The following is an 18465-nucleotide window of genomic DNA, read 5'->3' as shown; positions in this document are numbered from 1 at the left end:
TTTTTCTGCACTTGACATGGAAGGACTTATTGGTTATTTAACGGCCAACTTGCTGCCAACCCGAGTCTATTCGACCTGCCGGAAAATTATTAGATATTCCTGGAATACCATAAATGCGTACTTTCTTCTCTCACATGAATGGTGGGTCTCACCGTGAATTTAATTAGTGAGACTCACTATTCATGTGAGAGGAGGGAGTACGCATTTATGGTACTCCGGGAATACACAATAATTTCCCCCACCCGTGACCACTCCTAAATTCTTTAAAAAAAAAATCAAATCAAATCCATTATACTTCTCAATATGTTTATGGAAACTATTTACAGAATGTTTGCTTCTAATGCTCAACGCCTGAAGTAAATATCTCCTATTTTAATTAAAAAATTTATTAATGCCATTACTCCGGTACATGAGTGAAGAGTGATAACAAATATTCATCATCTAAAGAAAAAAAAAGTGTGCACAAATATATCATGTCATGCACCACAAAATCTCACCTTCATTATGAAGATTTACGCATGAAACTCTTGTGAACTGTAGAATCAATCTGTTACTCACAAACAAACAGTAGAATTCAATTACCATTACTTAAAAAACTTTATTGCATTTCCTTATGCACCGGATTTGCTATTAACATAACCAAAACAAGCACATTATTAGAGAATTGAGCAAATACCGGAAGCTTTTATTTGGTTGATATTTCACATGTCATGGACTCTTTATTGCATTTACCAACCAAGGTTCTTATGTATCTTGGCGCAAGGTCCCAATGACTATAAATCTAATTTTTTAACAACTTCATAAATACTTGTCACACTTACCCAAGCATATCATGCCTAGGCTTTAGAACAAGATATTTTCATATCAATCATACAAGGGGGTCTATCAAAAAAAAAAAAACATATATGGGGGCAAAATATTCTCAAGACTTAAATTGCAAGCAATTGAGTCAATATTTCTATTATTTATTTACTTGTGCAAGTCATTGATATAGAAAACGTTTAGTTGAAGAATCGTGTATATAAGGTCACAATTTGTACCTAAGCCCAAACAAAAGGAAGGGTATAGGCCCAAAAAGCTCAAGATAATAAATTTATAGAGTGTGAGTCAGAAATCTTGTTTCTAATGAGCTTAAACGGTAACAACAATGGCCCAAGATTACAAAATGATAAAGATTGATGAATTTATATGTTGAAACTTATCCTCGGACTCAAGTCGAGAACAATATTCTTATCTTTCTCTTCTCACAAAGATTAATTACAAATATTCAGTCTACAATGTTTTCTCTTCTTCTCCCTCACTCCCCTTTTCTCCGGGACCTCCCTCCTTCTTATACCTCCTCCCTTTCATTCTTGCTCCCACGTGTAGATCTAGGTGGCTAACATGGATACTTGTCCCATCGGCATCTTCTTGAAGTCTTTAGGTAATAGTTGTAAGGCTGAAAATCACTGTTCAGATATCACTTCCTCATTAATGCGGCTAGAGACTTAGGTACAGAGCATTCAATGCGGTGGTGGTAGCAGCTTTCTCTATGATATTTCCCATCCATTCTTCCTCTCTGTGCCATTGTGAAACATATCTTCATCCACAAGACCTTCTAAAATATCATTCTAGTCAACATGGCGCACCATCTGACCTTCATTTCACTTAGCCGAGGAGATACCCCTCCTCAAACTACTTCCACTAACATCTTTCGCAATAGTCTGCTAGTGGGCCTTTAAGTTTGACATCCTTATTACCATCAATTCGTCCTCGGACAGGTAAGCATCCTTGGACACAGCCCATGACCCAAAAACGCATCTTAAGCCTTTTATCCCCACAGTGTCATTCTGTTATCTCATGATATTTATTAATATCAATTGTATATAAGGGGGAAATATACCACATTTTTTAATATTAATTATTTAAATTGATATTATTTAGAATTTATTTGGGGTATAGCATTTTTTTTTAAATAAAAATCATGCCTATTTTATCACTTAGAGTATCAACATCTTGAAATTCCAATTCTACTCTATTATACCATCTTAAAAAGCCACTTTATCATTATACCATACCATTTTACAATACCTTCAACATCCCAACTTTTATTTTCTTATTCTACTCATTAAAATAATATAGCTACACAATAAAATATATTTTTTCCTTTTTTATTTTTTTATTTTTTTTCCAATTTTCTCCTCCACCTTCCCTCAACCTCTATCACCGCGCTTCCACTGCCCAGTCACCACCACCGCACCTCCACCATGCCCACCACGCCACCACTGCCCACCAAAATCCCACCGGAACAAAAACCCATATTAAAAAAAAAAAAACCCACGCCGTGACCCACGCTTACCAAAATGCAGATCCCAGATCTCGCCGACCAAGCACGACACAGCAACCCACGGTCAAACACAACAACCCACCCTCTCTGATTCAAACCTTTGTCAAACCCATCGGAGTCATCTTCAGCAACCCTAGCTCGCCGATCCATGCCGAGCCAAACCCACCATCAATCGATCCCAACCCACCACCATGCCCAGATCAAACCACGAACCCAACCCAGCTCCGGTGCAAGCCTTGAATGAGAAAGAGAGATGTGAGATGAGAGAAAGAGTGAGGACCAAGAGAAAGAGGGACTTTGCAGGGAGTGGGAGACGGAGAGACAAAGTGGGAGTGAGGGAGAGAGGACTAAAGGAGAGAGAGAACTGATGGACTAAAAAACTAATATTTAGCTGTAGAATTGTGCTACAGTGCAATTCTAAAGGTAGAATTGCACTGTAGAAGTATTGCAAAAAAATTTGCAATACTTGGGTTTTGCATTCCCTGATGCTGAGCACTTTGGAGCTTGAAATGCCAAATTCTCCTTACATTTGGTATTTGCATTCCCCAGTGTTGATGCTCTTAAGGTTGTGTTTCCAAAAAGTGATTTTAGCAGAATTTTTAAGTGAAGTAGTGTTTTTGAAACACAACTTTAACACCTATCATGTTTTCAAAAACACAAATTAAAAAAGAGAGGATAGATTTACAAATAACTGTTATTAAAATAATATTATTTTGTAAATTTTGTCCATATAAGAGCATCAGTAGTGAGTGTTGTATATACCAAATGTAAGGTGCATTTGGCATTTAGACTCAAAAACTGCTCAGCAATGAAAATGGCAAATTGGAAAAGGCCAAATTTTTTTTGCCATATAGCTACAGTACCATCGTAAATGTAAGATGGTACTGTAGCTAAATAGGATAAAAAAAAATAATTTTTTAATGCTCTCTCCTCCTGTTTATTTACCCCGAAATTTCTCTCTCCTCTCTCATTATTTCTCTTCTTTTCTCTCTCTTCCTTCTCTCTTTCTCATTTGCTCTCTACTCTCTTCAGACCCAAGACTCTCTCCGATGCCCCTCTCTCTCCAATAAGTTAGAATCTTCTCTCTCGCCGATGACCCTCTCTCTCTGATAGTGATTCCGACGAGGCATCGGTGCTCCGATGACCCTCTTCAAACCGACATTCTTGCATGTGTAGATGACCCTCTCTCTTCAAACCGACAAAATCAACTTCCTTCAAGCTTCCCAGCGGCGAACCCGTTTCCTTCAAGCTTCAACACAATCGAGCTACCCGGCGGCGGTTGGGTCGCGTGGTTTGTGTGGGTCAGGTGGGTTGTGATTTGTGTGGGAGTGGGTTTCTAGCGGTGGTGGGTTTGTGACTGATGTGGGCGTGGGTCAGGTGGTGCAGCGGCTGCATGGGTTTCTTGTTTTGATTTGGATCGGAGATCGGAGATCGGTGAGTGATTTGAGTTTTTACCGGTGGAGATCGGCGAGTTGTGTGGGTTTCTGGCGGTGGTGGGTTTGTGACTAATGTGGGCGTGGGTCAGTGGTGCAACGGCGACGTGGGTCGGTAGTGGGTTTTCGGTTTTGATTTTGATTTTTGATTTAGATTTAGAATGATGGTTTCTAGTTTGTGAATGATTTTTGGTTTCTGGTTTCCAGATTTTGCTATGGATTTTGCTTAGCAGAAGTGGGTGGTGTGACTGAGAAGGTGGATGGTGGATGGTGGTGGTGGTGGTGGTGTGACTGAGAGAAGGTGGACGGTGGTGGTGGTGTAACTGAAAGTAAGAGATATAGAGACCAGAGAGAGAATTGAGAAATATTTTTATACTATTATTTTTATATTATTTTAATGTGTAGTATGGTAAAATAAAAGATTGGATGTTGAGGTATTATAAAATTGTATTGTATAATTGATAAAGTAGCTTTTTGAATGGTAAAATATGATATAATTAGGATAAATGAATGTGGATGCTCTAAGGATGTCAAAAGGTTTTCACTTTTCATAAGTCATGGAATTGCTTTTGTTTATTTGTTCACTTACAACAAGTGGGCAAGGGGGGTTGAACCCAAATTCTTGTTTACGAGAGAACTGGATTGTGCCATATTAAATTACAATAGGCTCATAGTAGATAATTGAATATTTCATTATTTCTATAGATATATTTCTATTTTTTTTATAACTTAACAATAAAGTTAACAAGTTTGTTTTTTTAGGTAGACAATGAGAGAGAGGATGTGTGATCAATAGACCATTTAGTTTTTAGTGTAAACAAATTTAGAACTTGAAGTACCCGAACTCTTGTGGGTTTTGTTTGGACTTTTGCCACTTTGGGAGTGAATTAACAAAGTACAAATAGAAGTAGCACAACCCATAAGAATAATTGAGAGGTTACTTTCATCCCTAGATCATATCACCAACAATTTCTCAGTCCAAATTAACAAATCCCAAATTGCTCAGATGCTCCCAATTTGATGTCCACACCAAACTAATACAACACAAATTAGGGAAATGAAGTTTATCAAAAAAAAAAATTAGAAAAAAAAAATGACAAAACTTAGGAACATTATTTTATACGTTGTTTCTTAGGTTTTTTTTTTATTTTTTTATAAAATTAAAGTGTATTTTTAATTAAGTAGTGTAACTAAATTAGTCCCAAATGAAATAACGAAATTTTGTCTTAAAACCAAATGCAGATAACAATAACAATAATAGGTCAATAAATTTGAAAAGCCAAAATTGTGAAACGGAAACACACAATTTATTAGGCGTAAACAAAAAAGAAAAGTAAAGCGTAAACAACGTTATTACTCACTCTTAACACAAACACATTGCTTCACACAACCTTTCACAAAAACTCAAAACCCTTCTTCTTCTTCTGTTTCTCTCTCTAGAAAAAAAGAAAGAAAGAAACACTCTCTCTCTCTCGCTCTTTCTCTCTCTAATGGAAGACGACGACGAGTTCGGAGATCTGTACACGGACGTGCTCAGACCTTTTGCTTCTTCGTCGTCGTTATCCTCTGCTTCGCAGCCTCACCAACCGTCGCCTGCGCCACCGTCTCTCCACAGTCCGATCGATCTCAACCTAAAGAGCAGAAACAACGACGATGGGATCGTTTTCGGAGCTCCTGGCTCTAATTCCACTGCGCCCAATCAAACCCTAGCTCCTCAACCTAAGGAGCCAGTTCGCGAAGCCGCCAAGCTCGATTTGGCGCCGAATTCGATTGCTCGCGAGGATTCAGCTGGTGGTGCTAGGGTTTTGGAAGCCGGGGATGTTGAATTGCCGATAAGGACTGGTCCGGAGGCTGGTGTTGTTGAATCGGAGACTTTGAACCGAGGAGGAGGTGAAGGAGGGGTGGATTTGATGGATAAAGATGTGAATTTTGATATTGAGGAGGGTAATACTGGAATTGATGATATTGGCTCCGAGCCAATCATTCCAGGACTCTCCGGTGGTGGCAGAAGCGGCAGCGGCGGCGGCGGCGGCGGTGATGCGATGGTGCGTGGTTTGACGGTAAATCTGGAAGCTTCTAGAAAGGATGATGCCAGTGGAGGCGGTGGTGGCAGTGGCGAGAATGATTGGGACAGTGATAGTGATGACGATTTGCAGATAGTGTTGAACGATAACAACCATGGGCCCATGGCAATGGAGAGAGGCGGAATTGGCGGCGAGGAAGATGATGATGATGATGAAGATGGGGACCCGCTGGTTATTGTGGCAGGCGGTGAGCTGAATCAGGAGATGGAGGCGCAAGATTGGGGAGAGGATGCAGCGCAGGCTGCGGATGGAGAGAAGAAGGAGACTGGGGATGCCGGGAAGGTTATTGGTGGCGGTGTCCACGTAGGCGCGGTGGTGGCGCCGAAAATTGGGTATAGCAATCATGGGTATCATCCATTTCATTCTCAGTTTAAGGTCAGTTTGTTATATGTTGTTGCTTGAAAATGGGGAACGATTTTGTGTATATTGGGGTTGTGTGTTTTCCCCTTATTTGATGAGAATTAGAGTGTAGTTATGGATTGTAATTTCTGTAAAATGAAGTGGGAAATTGATGCATTGGATTTCGATTTGTGTTATAGTTGTCAGTTTTTTTATTTTTATTTTTGGTTTGTTGTGTTTGAAAAAGTAGAAAGGAGTGAGTGCCCAAACTGTATTTTTTTGTTCATCAATTCTGAGTAATGGAAATGAAAATTGGTTGCCTTAATAAGTGTTTGATGATTCTTACTGTATGCTGAGATTTTATTTATGCTTAAAGTAAAGGCAGCTGCTTTTAGCTGGCTGGTAAAATCATCTGGTTAAGAAAAGTTTCAGCCATGATTCATTGTTGGGATTTACAAGTAATGGAGGAGATCAAACTGATTTCTCTTCATTCCAATCACTTTATTTAAAGTGGCTTATCCTTGTAGTTTGGTTACTTTGGTAAAATCCTCTACCTGGGTTTTGATTTGAAAGTCAAATGTGAGGACGATCAATGGGTCCCTCTTCAATCTATAAGATATTTTGTGTTTAGTGTTTAAATCTGTAAAAGATTTCTGTGCATTGTGGATTTTACGTGTCATACTGTTTATTTCCCATCTAGCGTTAGGATTTGACCCTGTTTCTGAAGTAATTATGAAGAAATTTTAAAAAAATTTCTGATGGCCCCCTTTTTCTTGAACACTCCTTCCGTGGCATTAATGAAGCAATAAAAAAAAATGCAACTGATCTATAGGGAACCTTCAAGATTAAACCTTATTAATTTTCAACACAATGTTGGCGTTATATGTTCCTATATTCGTCTCCATAATTGTCGTTGTTGTCACTACCATCTATCTCTTTCAATGCTGCTTCTCTGATATGAAAGAAGAAAGATCTGCTGTTGATACAATTCGGAATTTTTTTTTTGAGAATCCTACAATTCGGAATTATGAGTGAGCAAACTTGTATTCTGGTTATGCCACAATGAATTTATATGTGGCATGCCTTCATTGATAATTGATCTATTGCATTTACCATTTACAGCAGTGTTGACATGATTGGGTTGGTTAAGAAGGGGCAGCTATTCCTAGAGCAGTTTATTTACCTCCATATCATTTACTTCATGAGAAATTACAAATCCAGATGCATTTCAATTAAAAGTACATTTCTGGAACTGTGGACAGCAATACTATATTATGTATTTGAGAAAATGGATTCCTTATATGTAAATTAAAGGGAAAAATTACTTAAAAAGTCCTTTTGAGGTGTGTTTCTTCCTAGTTAATTTTTTTTGGGAACTCTTGCCCCTGGTCTTTGCTTCAATTGTTGTTATTTTGCAATGATTCATGGTTTATATACCAAAGATTGGGTGCTTGATACACCTCATAGTCTCTAATCCTGGATGCATTGTACCAAACCTTTTCTTGTCTAGAAGTGGAAAGTATAATTATCAAGCTTAACTTGTATTTTTCAGCCATAGTCTCCAGCCTGTGTTCTGACAAGTGGTTAATTCCATGTGGTGGTATAATTATCTCAGGGGTTTTGTGTTTCGTGATGAGTATCATATGTACTTTCTTGCTATTAGAAACAAATAATTTTAAATCTACAGTTATTGCCATTTGCCTTGGCATTTGGTTTGAAAGACTAATTTTGATAGGATTATAAAGATAAAATTTACATCTTCTTTGTATCTTTCTTCATCATTATCATTTTAAATTTTTAGAATTATGTCTTCTGTTTCTGACTTGAACTAAAATATAAACATGTTCTTAGAAATCTTCAATATTCATGCCTAGGAAGGTTGATCTTCCCCCTCTTAACTTTTCTCTTTACTGGTCAGCTTGTAACTTAAATTCAACATAAGTAACAGAATGTGTCAATGATACTTTCAGAACTTCTTTTTTGGTTTGTAAGGAAAAATTCTGCTGTAGCTGCAATTGTTCTCTTTGTATTATTTAAGCATATTTTAACTGTTGTCTTATACCTGTTTGCTTTTCCTGTCTTTGCATGTAAAACCTTATGTTTATCTTTTGTTAACCTGCAGTATGTTAGACCTGGGGCAGTGCCAATGTCTGGGGCAGCTACCTCCATTCCTGGAGGAGGCCCTGGTCAAGTTCGTCCACTTGTCAACATGGGTCCTATGGCTGGTCGTGGTAGAGGTGAATGGAGACCAACGGGAATTAAAAATGCTTCTCCAATGCAGAAAGGTTTCCACTCGGGTTTTGGATTGCCTGCCTGGGGCAACAATATGGCAGGGCGAGGTTTTGGTGGTGGACTGGAATTCACGCTTCCTTCTCACAAGTAATTTTTGATTGGCTGCGTATGCTGGTTGCTTGTTTTTCTTTCATGATCATCATATGTTATTGTCAGTTGTCTTGTTGTTAGCTTTATGAAAGGCCTCTGTTAGAGGTGGTTTCATTAACATGGTGTTGTAGAGGAAGGTTTTGGGATAAAATCCTGGGACACACGAGTGTTAACCTTTGATGTGTATGCCATTATTGCCTCTGAACACAAACACATGCATATTGGAAGTTTGGGCCTTCTCACGGAACTCTATAGTTCATCTAAATGGGATCTAACTGATGTAGGTTTGGTCAATGCACTTTATTTTGTTAAATATTATTGTTTAGCTTTTTTGTGTTTCTGTGGGTTTTATCAGCTGATAATATATTAAAATAACTGTTGGATATTTGCTAAGAAGCATGGACACGGCAAATGTCTCTGCATGTACCACAAAAATATTAATATTAGGGTTTTACTAACTTATTATTATTATTATTTAAAAAAAAAAAATTGGATGAGACCTGGCCAAGCTTTAAGTTGGAAATAAAATGTAAGGCCTGAAATTTTGGAAGAGCATGATGTATGATGGTCTACTATGAGATGTGGCCTGTTTTAATTCCAAGAGGAGGGAGCTGGTGAGGACCGTGAGGTAGCGACCATATCGGTGGAGATCAAAGAAGAAGAAGAAAAGATTTCAAGGCACAAGGCGAGGCAGAAGAGTTTAGAGGAACTGACTTTCTACCTGGCATTGGCAAGGAGTTTATCAATCTCAGAGCTTTGGTGGTGAATGAGGCCTAGCTACCTCTGCTCTGTGTGTGTGTGAGTGTGTGGTGATTCTTGAGGAAAGGTATTTTTTGGTTCAAAGTAAGGAAAGCGAGAAAAAGTCATAATTGAGTAGAACTTAAGAGTATTCTGAGCGTGAAAAGAAAAAGTAGTAGTGGGTGGATTGGGCCAGTTGGCTCCATAAGATACTGGAACAAGGGCCTTATATATTGAAGGGTGTGGGTTTCCTTAATATAGAAATAAGGGATTCATATAGAGCAATTATATTTGCGAAATGGATTTATTAATTAGTAAATAAAGATTAAAACACAAAATATATTGCATTTTAACCCTTAAATTATAATAAATTATAACTAAAAATATATTAATTAATGTTGTGTCCCTACCTTATTGTGTCCTAGTTTTTCAAGAATTGCACTGTTTGCAGTCCTTTCCTTTATTTTGATGAGTCTGATTGCCATCTTCACATGTTGGATGATTAGAAAGAGATTTTGCTAAAATAACCAAGGAAACGACATGCCTTCATTTGAGGGATAATTTTTTTTTTTGATAAGTAAGAATGATATATATACGAAGGTTACTCTATGCCTGAAAAACACATAGCAACCCAGAAATACAAGAAAAAGAAAACAAAGAGAAACAAGAGAGAAAACCAAACAACAGAGAAATTACAAAAAGAGAAGGGAACAAAGAAAAGAAGGGAGGGAATCACTAGACGTGAGTCCCCATGCCCTAGACCAATCAAAAAGAGTTCCACAAAAAGAAGCAAGCAACTGATCCCTAGAGCTATCCAAATCCTCAAATTCCCTTTGATTCTCAAACCTTTACAGCTCGTGAACAACCAGAGTACAGCTTTGAGCCCCATCAAATGCTTTTTGGAAAAAAGAGGGTATTTGGAAGCAAGAACAGAAAGAACTTTTAAGCACCGTAAAGCTCTTTTGTTGTCTAATAGTAAAAGCTGAAATTTGGAGCTTTTAGGAAAAAAAATTCTACTATTTAGTATTTACTTTTTAAGCTATATAAATCCAGAGATTTAAAGAACTTTCAAGGGCATGGTGAAGACAGATACAGTTTAAAATTTTGGTGGTATACTGTAGTATTCTTAATCTTGAGGTGGACCACCGAACAAATGTCTGTCTGTTATAGGTGTTGACTTGTGTTCTTAAATCTTCTTTAAGCAGATATGTTTAGCTAATTGAATCATATAATGTCACATTATTTGCAATAGGTAGATGTCCCACCTAATATGCTACTGTTCTAGTCAAAATAAGAGACAGTGAAAGTAATAACTAATAAATGGTTTTAATTCTGACATCCTTAACCCTTCTAGGGATCTTATTATAATCAGGTTTTTTGAATCCTTACTCTCTTTTATTGTTATGAGATGCCAACAATCTTGTCAGTCAAGAGGGGGAAGAAATCTTTTGTTCATTGCTAGATTGTTTTGACCATTGTGATGGAGTTTAGTGTTCATTATTAACATGCTAGTGTCAAGCTTGCGTCTACTATATAAATTCCATCTTGTTCCAGCAGTGCAGAAAGTGAAAAAAGAGCCAATTTTTCTCCTTGCAGGATTCCTTTTTTCTCTATGATTGTGGATGTAGTCCATCTTTTATATTGCATTCTAGGGTTCTGTTAAAGAATTGGGTTTTTTTTTTCTTTTTTGGGGGTCATGATTTGCTTATGTAGCCCTCTTGAATATCTTCAGGACTATATTTGATGTTGACATTGAAAGTTTTGAGGAGAAACCATGGAAATATCCTGGCATTGATATATCAGACTTCTTCAATTTTGGTTTGAATGAGGAGAGCTGGAAAGATTATTGCAGGCAGCTGGTAACTTTATTAACCTTGAATCATAATGTTGGCCATGTAAATGAAAAGTAAGTCCCTGCATATTGATTTTCCAGGAACAACTCCGCCTAGAGTCTACCATGCAAAGCAAAATTCGGGTTTATGAAAGTGGGCGAACAGAGCAGGTAATGAGGTCAAGGTCTTTATGTATCTTGGGACTTGGAAAAGTTTATTGTGGTTTTCAATAGAATATTTGGCTTCTATACTCAAGTTATTTTACCAGAAAAAATCTTTTATTGCTTATATTTCCCCAGGAGTATGATCCAGATTTACCCCCAGAATTGGCAGCAGCCACTGGTGTTCATGATGTTCTGGCTGAAAATGCAAATTCTGGAAAGTTGGATGTTGGACAAAGTGATTTAGCAAAAGGATCTGCTCGTGTGCGGCCACCTATAGTATGTACAGCTGTTATGTTATTTTTCACATGAAGATTTGTAGACAACTATATTCAGCCATTAATTTTTACTCTTTATTTTCATATAGCTCTCTTCTTCTTTGCCTTTCTAGCTGTCACAATATTTACACATAGCTTTTAGCAATCATGGTAAAAAAAGCTGTATCTATGAGACAATTGCGTTTATTTGCTATATTAGCGTCCGGGCTCATCAATTTTTTTCCCCTCCAGCCAACCGGGAGAGCAATACAGGTTGAAGGTGGTTATGGTGAGCGTCTCCCCTCCATTGACACTCGACCTCCTCGCATGCGTGATTCAGATGCAATTATTGAGGTATGTATTAATATTTTTCTTTAAGTGCACTGATCTAATTGTGGAATTGGATGCTTCATTTCATATGCGATGTAGATAACCAGGGGTATTTCGGTGAACAGATTGTCTTGCAGGACTCTTTAGATGATGATTCCTCCACAGGAAATGCCCCAGAGCAACCAGACAATGAAACCCCCAGAGAGGATTTTAGAGGTGGCGATGTAGCTGAAGAAGATGTGGAGCAGGTGGACAGTGAGTATTTTGATGGTTTTCCACAGGCTTACAATGTTCGAAAGAGAGATCTTGGAAGAAGAATGCCATCTGTGAATTCTAGTCAAGATAACTTGCCTGATGGGGATGGAATATCATCCTTCCCTCCAGAAGCTCCAGTCCAGATTTCTGGTTCGAGGGGGCAGACTAGCGGGAAAGTTGGTACTCCTTATGATGAAAGGTATGAAATAAGTCTTGGAAATAGATGTAATGTCTGATATATGTTCATAGAAACCAATCTGTTATTCTGGTCAATTTGATATTTCTTTATTCTAACACATTCCTTTAAGTTAGGAAGAGAAGTCCACCTCAATGCAACAATCCTTAATTCCAAGTGCTTGGATTGGATTTGAAATCTTTGTCGCACCTTGTGCCTTTGCCTTGTGTTCTATCTTAAGTTTTTACAGGCCATTTTTATACAAAAGCTTAGGATGTCATCATCTGAACATGTGAATGCATGTAAATTGTAGAAGCAAATTAACTTGCATTTCACGTGTTTTAGAGAATCATGGTAAAAGAATTCCAAATGATATATTGGGTAACAAAGAATAAATGTAAAGTTACTTATGATCTTCTTAGAAGGTGAGAGAAAAAATAGTTCCAAATTGATCATTTTGCAGTTGTCTAGTAACTGTATGCCTTTTCTGTCCAATCAATAAAAGGGATTTGTCAGTATGCCCATTTGGAGGTTTTCAGTTGGCATATAAATACTTTTGCCTTGTGTACTTCATCAGGTACAGCTTATGATATTGTAGTTAGCTGTTACCCAGTTTTGTTCAAATATTTAGCTGCATATAATGTTTATTGACTGAAATATATTTGTAAAAATGTTTAATCTTTTGCATATCTTTATTAGCCTGATCTGGAATTATTATTAATTTGTAAAATTGCATCAGACTCAATAAATGCATTTTAACTTGCGCCTTTTGAATACAGGCGGACACAGGAAAGAGCACGTGACCAATCGCCTCATATGGCTCCCAGTCGAAGTACACGTGATGGGAAATTTCATGATGATCAGAAGGAAGAATCAGTTGAAAGCTTGGATGGTAAACATAGTCCGCGGTTATCATCTCCTGTCATGGTTAGGGTTGCCAGAGAGTCAAGTGTTGAGCAGAAAGATGCTGAACATGATGAGCTCTTGCTACCTGATGGAAGCCCTGTGATGGAAAACGATGAAATGACTTTAAATACAATAGGCAAAAATGACACCCTCAAGGATGGAGTGATAAATAAGCAAAAATTGAGTTCTCGTGTCGAACAACCTTTGCTCCAAGAATTTGATGAAGGTGAGGACTCAAAGGCTGCAAGAAGTAGCGAAAACAGCAAAGCTAGGTCAGGAAGCAGCAGGGACTGTCAGAAGTGGCGGGATGGGGCTGATGAGGAAGTCATTCAAGAAGGACGTTCAACACGCACAGAGAGCATGAAAAGGCACCTTGATGACAATGAACAGGGTCTCCGAAGAAAGATTCGTGATGGAAGACAAGATATAGAAAGAAGTCGCATGGCAGTAAAAGGAACAGAAGATTACCCCTATAGAGACTGGGATCCTAGCTCGGGTCATCAGATGCATATGAAAGCTGATGGATTTAATAGGCGAAAGGAGAGGGACAATCCTGAAATTCCTTGGCAACGGAGAGATGATGATCCTTATAACAGAAGGATTAGAACTGAAGAAACAAGGAAGAGGGAGCGTGGTGAGGAAATGGGATCCAGGCATAGGGGTAAGGTTCGAGATGGCGAGAGGAGTGACAAAGATGAATTTCTCCATTCAAGGAAACAATTAGATAATGGAAACTATAGGATTCCTTACGATAAGGAGGCTGGATCACGCCACAGGGAAAGAGATGATGGTCTGAAGAGTAGGTATGAAAATGTGGATGATTACCATGGCAAGAGAAGGAAGGATGAGGAATATCTGAGGAGGGACCATGCTGACAAAGAAGAAATCTTGCATGGCCACAGAGAAAGTACCAGTCGTCGAAAGCGAGAAAGGGATGAGGTTTTGGACCCACGGAAGAGAGATGATCAACTAAGACTTAGGGATAATCTTGAGGATCACCACTCTGTTAGGCACAAAGATGAGGGCTGGTTGCAGAGAGAAAGGGGTGAAAGACAAAGAGAGAGGGAGGATTGGCATAGGTTAAAACAGTCTCACGAAGAAAATCTACCCAAGCGGGAAAGAGATGAAGGAAGAGGTGCTCTAAGGGGTGGGCGTGGTCCGGAGGAAAAAGCATTGGCTGGCCATTCTAGGGCAAAGGAAGAGTACAAGGGATCTGATAAAGAATACCAATTCAAAGACACAGTGCGACACAGTGAACAGTCCAAGAGACGAGATCGAATTGAGGATGAAAATTCACATTATAGGGGACGCGAGGATGTTTACCCACGTGGAAATCAATTCAGTAATGAAGAAAGAAGATCCAGGCAGGAGAGGTCAAGTACTCGTAATGATCGTGCTGTTAGTGCTTCTGATAACCAAAGAGTGCATGACAAAAAGCATAGAGAGAATACAAGGAAGAATAAAGAGTCTGAGGGTGGTGATCACAACGCTATAGGCCCCTCCAAGAGAAATCGAGAAGACCAAAGTGGTCAAATTAATGAGACGGTATGTTCCATGTTTAGACACAAGAATGTAGAATTCTGTCATGATAAGGAAAAAAATTCTCCTTCATAGAAGTTGAGTTATTGGACAATGCCTTCACAAGAAGAACAAGTAGGTCACAAGCTTGAATTCATACAAGTAAAGCATTGTTTACAAAAAGAAATTAAAAAAAGAAAAGAAAAAAGAGAGAGAAATCTGGCTCAATCCCTCTTCCAGCAAGGCTTAGTTAAGCTCCTGTTTTCAGCTGGAATTCTAACCATGATATATATATATTTTTTGGTTGGGTGGGGTGGGGGGTGTTGGCTGGTGGGGATTGGACCCATTAAGCATCCTACTTCAAGGATCTGATTGTTGAAGCTCATTAATAGCTGGTTACTGAATTTTCATTATTCAGGCATTGGACTAAGGTTGAAACCATGATTTCAGTGGAATAAAGAGTTGCTTCCAAAATTGAGTATTTTCTTTTAAAGATGCTAATTTCTGGGAAATGTACAGTTTAGCTTTCATTTAGGAATAATATAGGTCATCAGATGGGCTGACCAACTGTAGTTGTGTTGGTTAAGTGCTAATGTTATTGAAATAAAGAAATAAATAGACAAATAAACAGAAATGACACCATTCTGATAATCTTGCTTAGGCTAGTGTTTTGCAATATCGAGAATTGACTTTTTTCCCCATTAAATGGCGAGCGTTGTCAATCCTTGTTTACACTTCGAGGCCATTTTTCATGGATTGAGAAGTGACCTGGTTGTTTTAAGCTATTTACCTCCTGATGCAGGAGTCTAATGCAATAGATGGAAGATGTTGACATGGCATGGGGAGGTGGCACGAGGGAGTGAGATGGCAGGGCAAGGCAAGCCTAAGGGCTGTCTTTCACATGTTCCATGTGATTATTGTAGCTAAATCTACGTGATAAGTTTGTTGTAGTATTTTAAAATTGGAGGGAAAATTAGTTAGAGGCACATACACATGCTAGATTTTAGAAGTTGTTAGGAAGTAGAAATTTATCAAATATTGCAAGTGATTATATATTACTAATGTAATATAGCATGTGATAAATGTGAATTGGTTATGGTTGATGTCATCACCAGTAACTAACCCCTAGGCTGTAAATATCCATGTATAAGCATTGTGATAGGGGTTCTTTTTAGTAAATGAAAATAATCCTTCAAGAGCTTTTCCTCAAGAACTTACTGTTCTTTGCAGAGGTGTCTAATCACCCATCAATCTGTTCTAAGCAACTGTCCCATTTAGTTCTAAACCATATTACATCCCATCACATTCCTTGCACCTCCTCCATAGAATTTTATTCATACATGCCTCTGCTTGTAATTAGAGTAATTCATTAGGGTAAAGAAAGGGGAGATGCAGACAATTTTATTTCGTAAAGCTGACCCAAAACACACATATAGATTGTGATGTTTGGAATGAATTTGAGATCATTGAAGTACGTTTTTGACATAAATTGATTTTGATCATTTGAGCTTGTTCTTAGGCTTGCAGACTAAAATTTTAAACTGCTTTGCTTGTCTTGGTCAGATTACCATCTCGTATTGGCATTTCCTATTATCATTTCATATTTTCTTTCTTCAATTCATCTGGGTTTTGATTGTGAATTTGAGATACTCCTTGTTATTACTAATAAGAGAGAGAGATCCAATTTGCTGAGTCCATTGAGATGTTCTTTTTTTGGTTCACTACTTAATTCTCAATGTAGGAAGTATCCCTGCAGGCTTGTGGTCACTTCTCATTATTGTTTTTTGGCTTTTGTACTTAAATATGGTAGGAAATGTTCAAATCTGTTTTTCCTTCTTGTTCCTTTATATAGGGCTTGAAAGGCTCCGGGGATGGGGATCAAGGAAATGGTGAGCGTGAGATTCCAGTGCAGCGTCATGCCTCCAGAAAACATAGGGAAGATGTTTCCTCAGAAGATGAACAACTAAACTCAAAAAGAGGGCGCTCCAAGTTGGAACGTTGGACTAGCCATGCTGAGAGGGATTTCAGTATCAACAGTAGGCCATCGTCTTCCTTGAAATTCAAGGAGAGTGATAGGAATATCAATGGTACATCTTCAGAAGCCACCAAACCTCTGGATGAATCTGCTAATACAGTTGAGATTGTTGATAATCAACATCCATCAGCTGAAGAGAAAGATGCTGGTGATCTGGAAAGCAAGGATGCTGACACAAAACCTTTGGAGGAAAGACACCTGGAGGATACAGTGGAGAAGTTGAAGAAGCGAAGTGAGCGGTTCAAGCTTCCACTGCCAACTGAGAAAGAAGTCTTGGTGATTAAGAAGATAGAGAGTGAAGCACTGCCCTCTGCCAAAATTGAGACTCCTGTGGAGTCAGAGATCAAACCAGAGCGGCCTGCTAGGAAAAGAAGGTGGGTAAGTAACTAAACGTGAAATCAACGGACCTACATTATTCTGCTGAATTGCTCGTGATTTTGAGGGAAGTCTTGGCCTGATTCTGTAATTCTAGAACCCCGCCAGTTGAGTCATGCCCTTAGTTTTCAAATGGCATCTGTAGGGTTTTAGAGACGTCCATCTACCTCTTCAATACTCGTATCATCTTTTGTAACCATGCTGCCACCCTCTATACTCTTGATGTTTTGTATATACTAGTGAATGTAACATTAAACTGGTCACTGATGGTGGCACAGGAATTATTTTTTAGTGTTAATTCATATTATGACTCAGAATAATCTGGGTTGCCAGACGTGGCAAGTCTGACCCTTGCAGAAGCCAATGCTATGGGAGGCTGGAACTAGATATGATGCTGGCGTCTTCCAGTTGTGGCAGCTTTGATGTTTGAAGAAAAGAGCGGATGAGCAAAACAGGAGCAGCCAGATTTACTACAGTGTTATAGACTTCTAGTTCTTACACTTGTATTTTGTATCTTGATTAGTTATCATTTTTTTTAACCTTCTTTTTTCGGCCAGAAGCCTGAAGTAGAAGTTCCTTTTGTACTTAAGGAACAAGTGAGTTTTAAGAAATGTGAAATTTAAAGATAAAGAACAAGAAAAAAGAAAAAAAATTTTAGTCATCTTCCGAGTTTTCTATCCATTTTCCAAGTACTAACTGTTAAGTTCCACCAATTGAAATGGAATTTCATCATCCCAATGAGATACCGAGGGGAACAAATTTTCAACACCAATCTTTTATTTAATAACAATAGTTGACTGACCCAGCGAACTGATAATTTCAGCTTTGAAGCAAACTTCATCTGGTGTATTGGTTTTTATCATTTGATTAACTACGAAAAGAAAATTCAATATAATTAGCGTCACAAGTTTGTGTGTCTAGTAGGCTGGACAATTCAAGTTTCATCACACTTTGTAACGATGTAGAGGTTTTCTTTAAGAGGTTGTTTGTTTATTTAAACACAATAAAATTCAGTTTATTTTCATCATCAACTATTCAGTTTATGCATAACCTTTTTGAGTCTTGTAAAATAAATCAATAAAAATAAACTCTTTCAAGCTCACACTAAGATCAAAAGACAAATAGTGGGATGGAAAACGGTCCACCATGACTCCATATGGTTTTGGTCGACTTTTTGTTACTCGCACCACAATTTTCCACGTCATATCCCTTTTCTTTAAATTATTTTTAGGGTTGTTAATGTTTGACCCAACCCGCGAATACAACACGAACCCGACACAGATTTTTTTCGGATTAGGGTTGGGCCTTAGTGGGTTTGG

The 18465-nt window shown here is 38.2% G+C and overlaps 1 protein-coding gene across 1 annotated transcript; it reads left to right on the top strand.

Annotated features, from left to right (window-relative positions):
* Positions 1-5053: 5053 nt before the first annotated feature.
* Positions 5054-17823, top strand: LOC142615047 (FIP1[V]-like protein). The gene is made up of 9 exons (XM_075787733.1): positions 5054-6218; positions 8305-8561; positions 11035-11161; positions 11236-11304; positions 11434-11574; positions 11805-11906; positions 12008-12336; positions 13092-14763; positions 16589-17823. Exons 1-9 carry the CDS (start codon positions 5250-5252, stop codon positions 17159-17161), a joined length of 4239 nt encoding a protein of 1412 aa, XP_075643848.1. The 5' UTR covers positions 5054-5249; the 3' UTR covers positions 17162-17823.
* The last annotated feature ends 642 nt before the right edge of the window (positions 17824-18465 follow it).

This window comes from Castanea sativa, chromosome 1, assembly GCF_040712315.1.
Source record: "Castanea sativa cultivar Marrone di Chiusa Pesio chromosome 1, ASM4071231v1".
Classification (NCBI taxonomy): Eukaryota; Viridiplantae; Streptophyta; class Magnoliopsida; order Fagales; family Fagaceae; genus Castanea; species Castanea sativa.
The sequence above is the reverse complement of the archived record's forward strand: the minus strand, read 5'-3'. Positions and strand labels throughout refer to the sequence as shown.

Bases quoted from the DNA above. Each gene is read 5' to 3' on its own strand.
- LOC142615047 (XM_075787733.1), top strand. From the start codon at position 5,250: ATGGAAGACGACGACGAGTTCGGAGATCTGTACACGGACGTGCTCAGA. The intron at 6,219-8,304 runs GTCAGTTTGTTA...GTTAACCTGCAG, and splicing joins CATTTCATTCTCAGTTTAAG to TATGTTAGACCTGGGGCAGT. The intron at 8,562-11,034 runs GTAATTTTTGAT...GAATATCTTCAG, and splicing joins TTCACGCTTCCTTCTCACAA to GACTATATTTGATGTTGACA.